This window comes from Penaeus vannamei, chromosome 6, assembly GCF_042767895.1.
Source record: "Penaeus vannamei isolate JL-2024 chromosome 6, ASM4276789v1, whole genome shotgun sequence".
Classification (NCBI taxonomy): domain Eukaryota; kingdom Metazoa; phylum Arthropoda; class Malacostraca; order Decapoda; family Penaeidae; genus Penaeus; species Penaeus vannamei.
In genome coordinates, this window is record NC_091554.1 from 2834418 (window position 1) to 2851917 (window position 17500).

Consider the following 17500-nt stretch of genomic DNA (forward strand, 5'->3'; position numbering starts at 1 on the left):
TCGCCTTCGAGGCTCTGTGGGCTAGCAACACGGGCGTCATCGCCACGAACCAGCAGGTGCAGGAGGCCCTGGCACTCGTGCGGGACTGGCTGCGGAACAACTTGGGCGATAACGTAGCCGATACAACTCGCATCATCTATTCGGGATCGGTCTTCCCTCACAACTGCCACGCCCTAGCCAAGCTGAAGGATTTAGACGGATTTCTGGTAGGAAGCGACGCCCTCAACTTCGACTTCCTCCAGATCGTCAACGCGTCGAGGTCATCCCATACAGCTCTACTGATGAAACAGCAACAGCTCAAGGTCACGTCGCATCTTATCCAAGGTCTTCGAGAAGAATATTTCCATCACAAGTCCCTCCAGAGAAAGCGCTTTCCAAAGAGATACATCTAGTCTGCTTTGTTAAAAAAAAATATATTTATTTAATCTATTTATTTATGTTATACTCTCCCAACTGCAGTGTGAATGATTTTGATACCCAATAAAGTCCTACATTTATTTTCGCACTTTTCATTGTCATACTATGGACTATGCACTCCTCGAGAACAAAAAAAAAAAAAAAAAAAAAACAATAAATTCCCCCAGTAAAGCTTAAGCATTTCCCCTTTCAAAATACTATCTGAATTGAAAATGAAAATCTTTTGCAATTGTAATGAATTTACAATTGTTCATTTAGTGGTGTTGCATTTCCTTTTGATTTCTAAATGAATGTTAAGCAATATCATAAATATGACAGCTGACTTGATCTTTTAATGGTGGCATATCATTTAGTTTTTTTTACATATCTTTTCCCATCAATCTTTCATGTAAAAGCTTAAAATATATCCTATAAATATATAGAGAAATGTCCAATAAAAATAAAACACTTCCAAGGTGTTGCCTTTGAATTAGAAAAAATCAGTCATTTTCTAAAATGAGATAATCAGATAACTATATGCCATCCTATTTGTACGATCTTTCCACCAAGTCTTTATTTTGCGAGTCTGTACAGACATAATTTGTGAATTTCTAGAGACAAATATAGTTGTAAATGACTAAATTCAAAATACCGTACATATTCATACCACAAATTCTTACCTCTGTCACCAAATAAAAAAAAACACCAAGGGTATTAAGGAGCAAAGAGAATAAAACATCTCAAATACACTAAAATATTTATTATGGCCTATAAATATATTTTCAACAAAACTTTCAGTACACAATATCTTGTGCAATGCTTACACACACAGCATCCAGATAGTTTGTATGGTATGTATCTTCACCCTCAGCCACATCATGATATATATACTTTTTTAGATAAACTAAAATTTCACAATGCAACAAATCTACCCTCAAAAAAGGAAAAGAAAAAAAAAAACAAGAAATGCCAAAATACTTAAAACTCTCTATCATGGACATTACAATAAAAATCATTGGTATTTCAAATATATATCATGTGTAGCCAATTCACAGTATGACAAATATATATGTACAAATCACAGGGATATTGTTTCACGTTAACAACGGGACCGAACTTGTATCTCCAAAATCATAACTCCAATTCAGATAGAAGTAACAAATACCTGAACTGCTATTAAGAAAAACCTCCAATAAGGTAATTCAATATATACATTAATCAGTTCACCAGCGATTACAACACAAAAATTACTGGAATGTATTCAACACATTCTTAATGAAAAGAATTGGTATTATCCTGGTATGCACTGTACATAAAATTTATGGCAAATGCTGAAAAAATGTTACTTGCACAGTAATCAGCATTAATTACGCTAGCAATTGGCTAAGTACCTTCTTTTTTCTATATCAAAAACAAACAATGAAAAAAACAATCAACCTTAAATTGACTAGAATACTTGTAGAGAAAGGAAACTCTCACCGAACTTCTGTTTAAATAAATAATGGTATAAAATTAAAGATTGAATTTGTATTCTTCTTTTTAAAAGTACAGATACTAAGTTTTCCAGTCTGCAAACCTTAATGCCAAACTATCAGACACAGGTTTACAAATACTGCTAAAAAAAAAGAAGAAAAAAAAAGGAAAAAAAAAAAAAAAAAAAAAAAAAAAACAGGAAAAAAAAAAAGGGGAAAAAAAAAAAAAAAAATCATACCTTAACTCACTGATCATTGGCATTAATCCTGAAACTCTATGTACAACCTTGTTTCATTCCAACTAAACTGCATCTTACCCCAACCCCCTCAAAAAAAAAAGAAAAAGAAAAAAAAAAAAGATTGTGGCATCACAGTAGGCAACAGACACTTCACATTAAAAGGACAAAGATTTAAAATGCAAGATAATGCTAGCAATCCAATATCATGAACTTGGTGTGCACAACTCCATGTTACTCGACAGCATTGCAACTGTGCTCTATAATGCATACTTGACAAAAGCCTTCATCATGCAATTTTATTAATTTCAGTGTGATTTCATCGTAACAGGTTGCAAATTCTCGATCCAAAAAATTATTCCATAGGGCCTATTTGGCACAAGAAAGACTGCAGGCATTAATGCCCAAGATATGGCAGATACTGTATTTGAGTACAGCATTATACTTCAGATTTCTCAATATATTTTAGTAATAAAGGAATTACATAACCTCACTGCTATCATATGTAGCATTTTCATAAACTCATGATTGAAATAATGCCCTCCTTTACCAGTAATGACAATGAATATGATTACAAATGGAAAACGTCCGGCAGATTTAAATCATTTTTATAAACTCATTTAGATAAGTTAATGAGAAAACATCCTTTGCGAAGAGTAATTATACATGAAGGTAATTTTCTTCAAGTTAACACCAAAGTAGAAAAAAATATATATATAAATAACATGCAAAATATTCATGCTTCATAAATCACATATTGTATTCATTTATGTAGAGTAAAGTAGCTGGAAATTCTACTTAAAACAATCTGAAAAGCTTCCAATCTTCTGCAGAGAGAGAGAGAGGATAAAAAAGAAGAGAAAGAAAAAAGAAAAAAAAAACAGCACAAACAGATCATTACGTAATTTCTGGTCCCTTTGACATCCTACAATTAAAGACTGAATAATGAGTGAGGATTACTTAGAGTCTTACGGTAATATACATAGCATCTCGGAATATGAAGGCATTCAATGTACAACAAGGCCTGGTGTTGGAAAATTTAGCAAGGCAAAACTATTTTTCTTTTGTTTAAAAAAATAGCATCAAATATCACCAACAATTTTCCTTAGCTGTATATTTTTGTTTTCTTGAGCGTAGAAATGACTTTCATTACCAATTATGTTCAATGACGATGACTTATCAAAAATCTGAAATACTGCAGAACTTTATCATTGTGTAGAATATGGATAGACTGAATATCCACAACAAATAGAAATATCTAAAACGATGTATGCTTTAGAAGTTTTATAAATCAGGATCACGAAGTAAAATAAATATAAAGAACATAGATAAACAATCATAACTTGCATCATTCAAGACTTGTGTCATTTTTGCATTCACCGCAAAATTGATTCCTAAAATTACAGCAAACAAAGTCCATATTTGTCACAGCATTCATTGGCACAACTTCCAGACTTGCGCAAGTATGGAAGCACATGACAAAACCACGAAGGCACATAATTGCAAGTCCCCTGAAGAAGTAAGCTAAACCTATGTAAAAGTACTCTCTATCTATGCATTCCAAAAACAGTCACATCTTAGCTGGGAGCATCTTTGGCTTTGACATGTTAAGTACCCTTCACTTACTACAGATTACTGGAATGTTGAAAAAATCACTTGGATTATGTCACCGTTAATTACCTTTTCTCCCATTCAATGATGGATTTTTAAATGGTCTTAGAAAAAAAAAAAAGCAAAAACAAGTTGGATAAATCCTCAACTAGTCTGAAGCAAAAAATCTGATATGTACCTTCCTTATACAAATGTTTTCTACAACAAAGTGACAAGATAACTGTAGCCATGATCTCTGACATATTCTGACTTCAGGCCAAAAATAAACAACTAACTGTTGAAAACGTAATAGTCATAATTTTTAGTTGACAACTGCACTTAAATACCCACTGTTTTATTGTTTGTTTTTTTAAGTATCAGATAAGTTTTTCCAGATGAAGGAGGAAACTTATGAGGCATGTATAAGCATGAGCAAATCACAAAGTAAAATAGAAGGAAAAAATAATAATAACAACATTGAATATAATTATAACAATGATAAATAAAGTACTACATATACTACTTACGAGTAGATTCTCTTTTTTTTTTCGGACATTTTTTCTGACACTGTTACACTACCTGAATTTCCTGAGGTGGTGCTTTACTGGCGAAAAATTAATAGAAAACTAGACCTGCCTTATAGCACTGAAGCCACATCTAAGCACTTTCTGGCAATCGCATCCCATTTTCACAATTATCTGTTGATGGATAAAATGGTGTACATATTGCAATGATTGTCTTCAATTTGTTTTTTTTTTTTCCTTTACCCTTTCAATCTGCAAAGTACTGCATCACTTCATTCCCTCAAACCAAAGTTGCAGAAAATCAACAGACATTTGCATGTATCCACCTTTCCACCTTAATTTCCACGCAGCTTGAACCACCTCTTCTACCACTGTCACTCAACAGACACCTTTTCTCCACTTGGTTCTACACAGTAGTACGTAAAGGAACCATCGCTCACTCATTTCCTTTATAACAGCACTAGGAATTCCACCACTTTAAGAATCGATCTCATACTTCAGCTTCTTCTGTGGTTGTTAGGACTGTGGTGGTGGTGACCATGGAGCTTAGGGGTTCTGAGGCTTCGTCACCGGTTTCTGCCTCATAGTTGGGCCTGGTGGGTTGAAAAAGGTGGATTAGGTAGGTCTCCTCAGGTGTAATGGGTAAATGAATAATACAAGACCAAACTACATGAAGAATTATGTCCGGAATAAAAGTATACTAATAAAAAAATTATCAATGATCATGGATAAACAAATTCATACATATATAGCGACAAAAAATAAAGTACAAGAAGTGACTAAAATTACTATGAAAAATGACTTATACAGAAGAAGCTGATGAAAATGGTTATGATACAGATGATGTTGATAACACAAATGAAGACAGGGAAAACATCTATAACAAATGACATTAATCGTATCAAGAGACTAATATAAAAGTGAAACTAAACACAAATATAAAAGTGACAAAACCATTCACATTAAAATGATAATCACTATGATATTGCTTCCTTAATATCATCATCAGTACTCCTGTTCATAAAAGGAATACATTACTAAAAAAGACATAAAAACAAAATGAAAAAGAAGATTAACTATAATAATATATGCAACATTAACATTGGTGGTGTTACTCAAAACAACGTTGACAATAGCAATGTTAATAATAGTACACTGGCAATGACAACAACAGTGATAATGACAAAAACAATAGCTGTGAAGATTTTAACTATGACTGACGTTAATGATGATGTTCTGATGATGACAGCAACAATGCCATTAGCAATAATAAAGAAAAATAATAACAAATAGAATATATCCACACACAGCCCCACACATGCATGCACACACACTACACTTCACTTCACTACACACACTCACACTCTCACTCACACTCTTACACCCTCTCACTCACACTCACACTCACATTCACACACACACACACACACACACACATATATATATAAGTAATAGAACCTCCCTCCCTGACCAGGCCTTCATCCTGTGAGACTGGTGCTAAACCAACCTTACCACACGACCCACTACAAGGAGTGTGCAGCTTGGAGCTTCTGTAAATGCAGACATTACTTATTTACTCAAACACACGCTCCCTATGGGCACTCGGTGGAAATTTATTTAGTCAGAAGTATTTTTGGAAAAATGCAGTTGCTTAGGTGCAGTGACCCACGTTCGAGGCCTGGTTGGGGAGGTCAAGTTATTTATTCATGTCAATGTGGCAGTGAATTATTCCACCTTTCATATACATACATACCTACATACACACGCACAACGCATACATCATTCAAATAGATAAATAAAATGAAACATCTAACCTAAACCCAAAGTGACTGATACCCTACCAGCCCTGTGACCAAAGTTTTGTAAATCCCTTATTCTGAATTCTTTCTATATCAATATTGAGTAAAGGTTTTGAAAAGAATCAAATTTGAAGTGTTTTGTCAACATTAAATGTTTTACCGTGTTACAAATCATGTTTTTCAAAAGCAATTTCCTATAGTATTCTATACAGAATTAATACAATTCTATTTAGCCAATTTACTGATAACTTAATCAAACAGGATTCACATCTAAACTGTATTCATACTTAAAAAAAAAAAATAATAATAATAATAATAATAATAATAAACAAAAAACAAGCTCCTTTCTTTTTTTAATCAACAAGATAACAAAACACTGAGAATAATATATAATAAAATCACAAACTTCAAAAAAGCAGACGTACAATAAACAAATCAACATTAGAGACAGAAGCACATAACGGCAAACACACTCAAGACGGCAATCTACAAAAAGAATCCCTCAAAGACCCTCGAGAAGTGCAAGAAGCGGAATAGTGTTCAGACGAAAGACCAATTAGGATATCAAAGTTCTACATTGCGCCAACTGATCAAAAATAAAGCCAGAAAACCAAAACGAACATGCAACAAACCTGGGTCTGATTCCTTTATTGCCAGGAACATTCGGTGCATCCAGGGAATGCAAGATAAATCCTTAATTACTTGAAATGTCAAGACTAAAGAGGTTTGCAAGAAAAAGAAAAAACTTGCATGGAAGAATATCTTAATAATCTATACCATGAAATGTAAACTTATTGGGAAATTGAAAAGAGATATATGTACAATAAAAAAGATGGGAAAATTTTGATTTATTATTTTCTTTTTTTTTTTTGAGTGTATAGAAACACAAAAGAAGCAGACAACCATTTTAAATCAGTCAAAATTTGCTGTAATTCTTTCTGTCTTTTTTTAATCAAGCAAAAACAACGGGGGAAAAAATTGATCTCTTGTTCCTCTCGGGACTTTTGCAAGTTATCAGGTTATCGTTGCCCTCCTCTGGCCCACTCTTAAGGTTAGTGGTCAGGCTCTCGGCGTCTGTAGCAAGATAGAGAGTGTTGAGTGGGTGCCCAAGAAAGACTTTTTCTTAATAAATGTAAGAAGCTGAAATGAACATGCTTAAGAGAAAATTAACCTGGATGAATCACAAATAAAAGAAAATCACCTTAACCATAAAAGAAAACTACTAAGGGACAGAAACTACATTAAAAGATTATGATTTCATATTCACTTCATATAGATTTGTTTAGGTCTAAAACAAGGTAAAATAAAAATAATTTTGAGACAAACTGACTTGTGCATTTAAATTGATTAAAAAGAGACTTCATTTAGAACTAAAAATATTTAAAGTATTCAAAAGCAAACAATATTTTTTTTCTAATTCATGTATGTTGAATGTAAAAAAAACAGAAACTTGTTCCAATCAAGTGCTACATAAATACAACAAAAAGTAGCTAGCTCAAAAGCAATATGTTAATCTCTAACAGACTATATTAAACCAAGCACTTTCTATAAAATCTAAGAAGCAATGTACTAAGCAAGGTACTTTGTTTTTGGTAAAAAAATGATTAAAAAAAAACATATCTTTACATGTATAGCAACATTTTCTGTCTTGAATTTGAAAGCTACATTCAATTGCAAATGAACAGAATAGTCTATGACAGATATTGCCAAAATCATCCCACAAACAATGAGATCTATACTAAAAAAAGACAAAGAAACAGAGGAACATTTTCAAGAGAGTGAAGAGAAAAATTTCCAATATCCAATAAAGCCACTTCTAAGGAGAGACTAATTACTAATCAAAGGGGGAGCCACATTACAGATATTCCCTTACTGTCTATTTGTCTAATTTGCAAAATAATCAAATCATCATAAATATTCTACTCTTTTTATCCTTAGCCTCATCCCTTCCATCACAACATACCTAATATCAAAAACTTTTGAGCATCTGGATTAAGAAATAACTATGTCAGGGATATCACTTGTATTCCTTGATTGAGCATGTAAAGAAATTCAAACAAAATTAATTTCATATTCTTATTATCATCACACTCCTGTATGTGTGAAACAACTATGAAGCTAAAATGAGCTTGTGACCTGCTTTCTAGTAATGATACTATTAGTCTCATTATCTTAAAAGATCATATGAATGTGAGAATTGTGAATCTAGACTGAGCACTATCTACATCTTTGGAAGTCACTCATGTTCTCTACAAAAAATTTAAGTTGAAATTTTGACTAAATTTCTGTTCAATCTGAGGTCTGCCTATTCATCCATCTGCTTGTTTCTTTATCTGTCTGTTTAATATCCAGTCAGTATACTTTTCTATTATCCTTTCTTTTGATTTTTATCATCTGCAGTCATCTTCTTAATGTTTGAACATGCTCATGCAAATGGCTGTGACTTCATGCTGAGAGGTATATTCTGGTGTGCAAAAGATACAAGATTTTCCAGTTTATTTTCAATTAACTACTATAAAAGAATCAAGATCATGAGAAAGCTTTTGAAGAGGCTAGATGTCTGGTCTATAACACAAATAATGATGTACAACTCTTATATAAAAAATTACCTGTACACAGAAGATGAAGAGGTAGATCTTGACCATGAGGTCATGTAGTCATGGCGCTTGGATCGTCTGTTCTCTATCAAAACTTGAGTTATGTCGTCAGGATTTAGAGAACAGCTTAGAGAGCGAACAACAAACCTAAAAAACATTGGAACAGTGATTACAATAGCCAAAGATATAAAGATTTAAACAAATGCCTAGGGGATATAAATGCTGCATTACATCAAAATTCATTAGTACTCCTGTCCCTCTATGCAAGATTCTGAGAAATTAATGTAGGAGAATAATAATAATAAAATCATTATATCAATAACAATACTACAAAAAAGACTGTTAAAATAAGACTCTTTAAATATTTAAAAGAATAATTATAGGCTATTAAAGGGATAACTATCAATTGCAAACACATGTAGTACAGTGAAAGTGAAAATAATAACTCTCAAAACAGAAACACTACTTGGCATCAAATTGGAAATATCAACCAAACATGCACAAAACCACAAGAAATGAAACACATACCTAGGTAAGATTGCAAGTACTGACGTGAGAACGACCGTCAGCCAATGAATTGGAGACTGCATGGCATGACTCAGCTCTCCAAACTGACTAGGTGACCCAAAACACGATACACAAGTCATAGTGTAAAGCACACCAAACCCGTAGAAAATTATGAATGAAACCACGATTCCAAAGACATGGATAACCGTCTGAAAAGGGGAAGCGTGGTGAAATGAGTCGAGTTGTAATGACGAAAAGATACATTAACTCATCTAAATATACAAAAGCTAACTACATAACTAAGTATAACCACAATTTTTATTCACCATTTTAAATAAGAAGTTAAGAAAAATATGGAAGAAAAAAAAAAAAAAAAAATTTGTTTCAGCAGTAAGAGATACACTTGTCTAGTCAAACTTACCCATGACTTGGTTTCAATACTAAGGTGTAGCAGCTGAGTCACAAGGGTGGCATGGGTTATAGTCAAGCCAAACTCATACATCCCAGCATCAGAGTCCTCATGGAGCTGCACATGCAAACATTTACTAAGATTATTCTGACTAAATTAGTAACGAAAACATAAAAAGTAATTCTTAAACAGAATGTATATACTAAGTAGAATCTTTAAAATAGGTTTATTCTACTGAAAAAAAATCAATATATTTCATAAATAAATAAGTGTGTGTGTTCGCATGTATATATGCATGTATATATACAAGAACAAACAAACATCAAATCTCATCAATCAACATGAAAGAAAATGCCTGTCAATACTTACAACAGCAGCAAAGAAGAACAAAACGATGGCCTGATATATTGCATCAACAATATTGATCCAAAAGGAATGCGACTTGTAGAGTCTGCTCTCCCGGCCTTGGGCATACAGCTGGGGTTGTGAAAGCAGCACCTCTGCTGGCGCATCTTGATCATAAATACCAACAATAATGGGAGGGATTGAGGTGAAGAGCAGGTTAAACACCATCAGGTACATCTGGTCAATCATGCTGCTCCCGCTGAAGCCAGTGTACAGCTGGTAGCATAGCAGGATCATTACAAAGGACTGCAAAGAATAAGAAACCCTTATTTAGGGGCATCTTCATTCACTAATAACATTCTGTTTAGGAAATTGTTTCCTTACGGACAGTTGACTGATATCTTCGATGAGATTAATGATTTTCACTAATGATTGTAAAATTCTGCAAAAATGGCTAAATAAACATTCTAAAACATAACTTTGACAGAATACCATATTAACTAAAGGGTTATCATGAAACTACTTCAACACTTCTGATGAATTAAATTTAAAAAAGAAAACAAACAAACAAACTTACAGCATTTTTATAGAAGAAGTACAAAATTATTCTTGAAAGCCTGTCATAGCACCAATGGCCATGGACTAGTAGTAATTTCTCTAGATGTTTAAATCGGGCAATAGCATAATCCGACGCCATCACAGCTTGCTTTCCTTCAAGGCCAGAGATGCCTACTCCCACATCGGCAGTCTGGTTAGCAAAAGATATAAGCTTTTAAAATATGATGACATATTCAGTAATTATACATATATACATCAAAACTACCTCCTTATTCTTCACTTTATGATCTAAATTGTTAATCAGTTATTAGCATAAATCAAATCTAAGTCGTTCAGGCTTAAAAGAATTACTTTACTTATCTGAAAATTTCCAATACTTCTGCTTTCTTTCAGATACTTTATTGATCAAATACCTGTGAGACTTAATGGATAGACAAATCTAAAAAATATATATATACACCACCTACTCTCAAAACCTTTAGGCCATTCTCTTTTTCATAATTCAAAAGTCAAAAAAATACAAAATTAAAGACATAATATAAAATTCACTTTACCTGGATCATTGGCACATCATTGGCACCATCACCAACTGCCAAAGTAAGAACCTTAAGACTATCCTTGGCACTTCGAACAATAAGAGATTTCTGTAGAGGTGTTGCTCTACAGCATAATACAGCAGAGCACTTGCCAGCAAGATTAAGGAAAGCTTTCTTCAAATTTGCTCGTCGATCCAGAATAAATCTGTGAATACCAGATACTTAGATTGCAAAACCTTTCATCATAAAATTCTATATCACATTAGTTATCATTCATTATAACTTCAAAAACTAATAACAAACTAATAATCATATTAGTATTACTATTACTACAATAATGACTACTAATATTACTATTATTACTGTCACTATTAGTAAAATTACTACTACTAGCTACTCTTACTATTACTGTTGCTACTACTACCAGCTACTACTACTACTAGCAACTATTACTATTACTGTTGCTACGGCTACTACTACTACTACTACTACTACTACTACTACTACTATCACTCCTACTCCTACTCCTACTATTACTACTACCACTACTACTAACAATTTCACTACCCCTAATAATAATAATAATAAAATAAATATAAAAAGAAAGCAAAAAATATATAATATCAATAACAACACCCATCATAAAAAATAAAATAACTTACATAAGAGTTCTTCCATCAACCACCAGCCCTCGTTCTTTGGGTGGTCTGGGTTGATTGCTGTTGTCGTTCTGCAGGTTTGAAAATTCAACAGCATGGTCTCTTGATGCGCCAATGCTACCATTGGCTGCGGCCTGTAACTGCTGCCGCTGCCAGGCTTCCTCTTGCTGTTCTATTTGTTGTGTGTAGAACTGAATTGTTCTGTCCGCTTGGTCTTTTGTGCGAGCATTCAGTTTCAGAATCTGAAATAAGCAACAGACATTAACAGATATCCTTTGTGAATATATATACAGCAAATCTAAAACTAGCAACAATCAGCAATCTGGAAATCTGGAAATGAGGAATAAACAAACAGGCAAATACATAGTAAAAATAATAATAACTTTTAAAAATCAGTGTTCTAGACATGTTGACAAGAAATGAATACATTTCACAAACACTATCGCAAAGAGTCTATATTGGGGAAAGATTATGTATCTTACCTCCATATCAGAAGAAAACAGAGCACATGAATAAGCAATATTAACAGCCGTTTCCTGTTTGTCTCCTGTTAGCACCCACACCACAATACCAGCATTTCTCATGGCCTTGATTGTTTCAGGTACACCATCCTGCAATCTGTCTTCTATACCAGTGGCACCTGAAATCATACAGAATATGAACAATAGACCAATGTGACCTAAAAACAAAATGATATTCCAAAATCTAATATATTTCAATTCTGGAGTAATAAAAGAAAGAAAGAAAAAAAAAGCACAGCCCAAAGCCTACCTATTAAACTTAAATTTTTCTCTATTCTAAGATATGAGTCTTGGAGTTTACGCTCTCTGTTTGAAAGTGCGTTCTCAGCCTCTTTGTGCTTCATGGCCCAGTCCTCATATTCTGCCTCTGTGAGGACTCTCTTGGCCATGCAAAGGACACGAAGACCTTTCTTAGAGTAGATGTTAAGATGCTGCTGAGTGCGGAATATTCTCAGCTTGGTCTTATCATCTACAGCTCTACTTAAATTGTCTAGTATGGCAGAATCAGCACCTGAAAGAACAAAAAACAGTTATAATGTAATAGTCTAATACTTATCAATATAAACATTACTCATCTACACCTGTATGTGTATGTACATATTTGAATATCTAAGTATACCTGTATTAACTTCTTCCCTTCTAAATGGATTATAGAAATTACTTATTGGTGTGACAAACTTTCCACTCCATAAACTCCCATAAAAGCATTGCTTTTCAATTTGAAATACATCCTCTTTACCTTTGCAATAAAGAACCTTCTCCTGTGTCTCAGGATCTCGCACAATGATGGACATTCTCTTGCGATTTGAATCAAATGGAAGAATGTGCAAGACTTCATATTCACGAAGCCCATATCCTGCAAAATCAATTTTTAACATTATCTAAGATATGTCCTATTGAGTTTCATCATATGAAAACTTTCATAAAAAAAAGATATCACAAACTCAGAACCAAGCAAACAAAAATGAAACAAAGCCTGACCATACCAACAATGGCAACAAAATTAAGGTCCCTGCTTACCTGGCAAAGACACAAGAATATTGTGCAAGGACCTCCTGAGTAAGCGACACCCATATTTGTACGCAGCATCCACAAGCGCCAGTTCATCTGGACTCTCAGCTTCATAGATGGGCTTGATGTCCATGGGGGAAGGGGTGAGGGAACGTGTATCCCTCATTATATTAGAGTTGTATATTTGTGCTGCCTGGATGTTGAGGAGGGAAGGTCTGGTTGGGCTGGTGTTGGCTGAATGGTTGAGGCTGCCAGGCGACTCCTGGACACTCTCAAGGTTGTTGGAGTGGCTGATGGGGTTAAGGGTGATGCTAACTGAGGGTGGAGTCTGGCGAGCAGGTGGGACGGAGTAACGTGGTGAGGCCTCTGGGGTGAGTGGGGGTGTGCTGCGTGGAGAAGAGGCAATGGGGGACAGTGGGCGGGAAAATGAGAGCAGGCCCCGTAACAGACGGTTCGGAGCCCAAGATGTGGAACCGATACTACTGGTGGTGGTATTGAAGGAAGTGTTGTCCACCTCACTAATACTGGAATTGTTGGCACTTTCATTTGGCACTATCATACCACTTGCATTCATCTGGAAGAGAGGATGAAAATGTTAAAAATAGATATATCAAAATCACCTACATCTGTATCATCATATCCACATAAATGAATCAACCTACATCTGTATCATCATATCCACATAAATGAATCTCTGAAGAAACAAACCTGATCGTGATGTGGATACTTTGCCACAATAACAGTATTGCATGCTGCCAGGGTGAAGAAGAAATCAATTATTCTCTGAGAAGGAGAATCTTTTGCCGGAGTGATGGAGGATGGATTCTGTCGACTCCCTGGCTGAGCGTAAATCATTGGAAGTTCAACAGAGGCCAAATCTTCCTGCAGCTGATTGTTCACAGTGAATGTGTCCCGCTGATCAGACTTTTTCTGGGAAATAAAAAAGTTCCTTATAATATATCCTAAACATTTTAAAATTCACAGGAAAACATTAATCCCTTTAGAATCAAATAATCAAAATTACCTAGCATCCCAAGCACTCACCTCTTCCCTGTTGACAATAACGGGAGTATGCGGGTAGTCAGTGCCATTAATTGAGCAACGCTGGAAGACCATGTTGTTTTCTGTCAGTGTTCCGGTCTTGTCCGTGAACACATACTCCACTTGGCCCAATTCTTCAGGGATATTCAGCGCCCTGCACTCTGTTAATGGGAGACATTAGATATAAAAAAAAAATGTTCTGAACATGTCTGAATGTGTAATCAAGAAATAGCAATCAAGCTTCCCAATCTCCTTAAAAAAGGGCAAATTATCATATATAAAAGGTAATGAAAGGGTAATGAAAAGTGCATGTTGTCTTACCAATTGTTTTCCCACTTTTCTTGTCTTTGAAGTCTTTGTCATTATGTATATGGTAAACCTGCATCAACTTTATTACTTCAATGGTTACATAAAGTGAGATTGGAATGATAACCTGAAATTACAAAAACGAAAAAACAATAAGCATCGGTCTGATCATAATAAGATAAAAAAAATATATATCTTTAGTAAGCATATACCATCACAAAAATCAAACCTCTATGTAAAACAAAAGGAAATATCCAAAAACTTGTACTCTCATATGAAAATTCAGTTCTAACACATTATAAATAGTAAATGAGAAATTATCCAGATCTGTTCTAGTTTACAAATTACTCCTAACCTCATTAGAAAGTTAATCTAAATGTGAATATCATTGACCTTTTAAAGTACATTAATTTTTAGGTTATTTGTTATTCTTCCTGTTTTGGAACTGTCAAAATGAAATCCACTGACTATTCATTGTCCTTAAAAGTGTTCTATATTAGTATAGCATAATTCTTCAAATGAATAGGGCTTTTAGCATTTGAAAACATATCATTCTTATACTATTCTTCATTAACAGAAAAAGAAAGGATAAAATAAGCTTCTATAGCCTACATACCTGATAAATGATTACAAAAGTCCAGAAACTTATAAATCCAACCCATATAGAGTTATTTGATAGCTTCAATTTTGAGTTGGTCGCCGTCAAACTTTCTAGTGGAATAAACGGGACCAACCCTAACGTGGCGTTCACTTCATAGGAACTCTGTCGGTTAAAAAGTAAACAGATAAAACAAACATACAGCACTGTAATACCAAATTATTTTCTCTTTCATAATACAATAACGTATAGAGCTAAAAACTCAGTTGAACCGAGTCCCTAAATTTGAAGTCTGGACGTACCTGCCACAGACCCGATCCTGCTGCAGAGACGAGGCACATGATGAACAGGATGACCACACACCAGATGACCTCGATGTTCATCCTGCGCTCAAGCTTGGAACGCTTGTACCTTGTGCCACCATTATTCAACATAGCTTTTGTCTCACGTCCTGAGAAATGGTATACATTAGAAATGTTCTCCACTTAAGAGAGAGAGTAAAAAAAAAGTTGCAAAATAGTATATACAGTGCATAGTGCATCTTAAAAACTTGGCAATCAAACTTACCTGCATAAACAACAATGCCTTCAATATAATCTGTATTTCGAAGGGCGCAGTCTCTCAGCAAGAGATTGTCTTTGGTGAGGGGCACACGTTCCCCTGAAGGTAAAGGGATGGTACCAGTGAAGTGGTAAATCTTGGTCGAAGGAGCGCCAATCTCCATCATGTAGTCAAACTTCGACACCTCAAACCTTTCATCCTGAAATCAGATAGGATATTAATGTCAACAATAAAAAAAGAATCTTGAATAGCTATCCTTCACTATCACAACAGTTCATTTTCCTTCTTCAAATCTATCTTTACTTCTGCTTCTAGTTTGCTAGCCAAAGAGAGAAAAGATGACAATAAGTTAAAAAGGGCTGAAGATGTGTGAAAACGTTATTGCAATTAAGAATATCTTAAAAAATGCTCCACAAAAATTCATCCACAATGAGAAAAAAAATCTTAATACAAGTCACAATATACATGGAAACGTTAACAGCATGTCCTTACCGGAAAAAATATATATACGTACACACATTACAAAAACGCAAGAAACCCTGAACTCACCATGCCAAGCCCTTTCACAGCCTGCCTCTGCTTCAGGTTGCTCTCTCCATCTAGATTGGAAGACTCGATGAAACACATCCCATACTCGTCCGAGGAGTTCAGAACAACCATGTCAGCCGGGATGGTTTCATTGCAGGACAGATGGATGATGTCACCCACTCTTACGTTTTTCCATTTCGTCTTCACGTATCTCCCTTGGTCTCTGGAAATTGTGAGAGACAAGCGTGAATATATAAAAAACTTTTGAAAATCGATTCAAGCTTTTTGATATGACATGTGATGAAACTCACAAAGAACAACTAAAAATAAGTGAAAAAGATTTTTCTTCAATGACTGATATGGAAACCTAAATCAACATTTCATTTTGGAAAAAAAAGAAAAAAATTACTTAGTCCAGTCACAAATGAAAAACAAAACTTGTACTTGAATATCATAACACTTTCTCAAAAACCCTTTCCCAGTATCAAGTTCACCAGATTCACTTTCAAAGGAATGACCCATCAGTTACAGACAGGCAGCAGGAATGACAATGCATGACTATGAAAAAACACAAGAGATCGCCAGTGGGATACAAGGACAAAGACCCAACGTGAGTACTTCTCTCTCTCTCTCTCTTTTTTTTTTTTTCTTTTTTTTGGATTACCAGGAAAACTAATCTCCCTTACGTGGTAGGTTAATCGCTCAAACCAACAAGACAAGACTGAAAAACAATCCAAAATTCCGCACAACCATAAAAAAAAAATCTTGTATACAATAACCATCTTTTTTCTCCATCTTCCAATAGCTAAAATAAACATGTTACGTCCCTTCCACAAACACTGTTAAGACACCAATTACGTAAATCCTTCGTGTTCCTTTGTAACTGCTATTTTCCCCATGTTTTTACTCCCCCCAACAGTGAGTTTTACAAATGGGTTTAAAGGAGAGAGAGAGAGAGAGGATTTATAGCATGATGTGACCTTTCCGCGAGGTGCAAATATAAACTTCACTCTCACTCACGACTGAAATCACTTCTCTCCATAAAAGTCAATATTTGCGTCTGGAACTTTCCCTTTCCCTCTCAGGTCTAGGTTAAACACTCGCTTCTCAAATAGCAACCGACCCCAAGACACAAAACCCCAAAACCAATTTCATGTCAACTCAATTTCAAGTCAAATGAACAATAAATCAAACCAAATTGGCAGTGAAGTTGATTCCAGAGCACGTCGACTTAAAAATCAAATCAAGTCAAATCCAAATCAACATAAAATCGCATTAAAGCAGTTTCATATAACATTCAAAGAAG

The 17500-nt window shown here is 34.6% G+C and overlaps 2 protein-coding genes across 3 annotated transcripts in view; one reads left to right on the forward strand and one right to left on the reverse strand.

Moving 5' to 3' along the window:
• The window catches only part of LOC113802551 (triosephosphate isomerase), a 2265-nt gene extending 1767 nt beyond the window's left edge, over window positions 1-498 (forward strand). Inside the window, exon 4 of the mRNA XM_027353156.2 lies at window positions 1-498. This exon is cut by the window's left edge and continues 118 nt beyond it. Within this exon, the coding sequence (XP_027208957.2) occupies window positions 1-392 (392 nt within the window). The 3' untranslated portion in view covers window positions 393-498.
• Window positions 499-1141: 643 nt separating this feature from the next.
• Window positions 1142-17500, reverse strand: part of LOC113802513 (phospholipid-transporting ATPase VD) — a 138319-nt gene continuing 121960 nt past the window's right edge. The window contains exons 6-25 of one of the 2 annotated variants that reach the window (XR_011398609.1): window positions 16216-16417; window positions 15673-15865; window positions 15408-15556; window positions 15124-15270; window positions 14523-14634; window positions 14205-14362; window positions 13869-14090; window positions 13170-13734; window positions 12889-13005; window positions 12400-12660; window positions 12111-12268; window positions 11632-11870; window positions 10988-11174; window positions 10453-10623; window positions 9900-10181; window positions 9543-9647; window positions 9143-9330; window positions 8627-8761; window positions 6650-7091; window positions 1142-4811 (exon numbers count right to left, since the gene is read on the reverse strand). Coding sequence is in view for 1 of the 2 variants with exons in the window: in XM_070122558.1 (XP_069978659.1) it covers window positions 4709-4811; window positions 8627-8761; window positions 9143-9330; window positions 9543-9647; window positions 9900-10181; window positions 10453-10623; window positions 10988-11174; window positions 11632-11870; window positions 12111-12268; window positions 12400-12660; window positions 12889-13005; window positions 13170-13734; window positions 13869-14090; window positions 14205-14362; window positions 14523-14634; window positions 15124-15270; window positions 15408-15556; window positions 15673-15865; window positions 16216-16417 (3694 nt within the window). In the remaining variant the exon portion in view is untranslated. The remainder of the gene's footprint in view (window positions 4812-6649; window positions 7092-8626; window positions 8762-9142; window positions 9331-9542; window positions 9648-9899; window positions 10182-10452; window positions 10624-10987; window positions 11175-11631; window positions 11871-12110; window positions 12269-12399; window positions 12661-12888; window positions 13006-13169; window positions 13735-13868; window positions 14091-14204; window positions 14363-14522; window positions 14635-15123; window positions 15271-15407; window positions 15557-15672; window positions 15866-16215; window positions 16418-17500) is intronic. The other variant, XM_070122558.1, reaches the window with a different exon arrangement.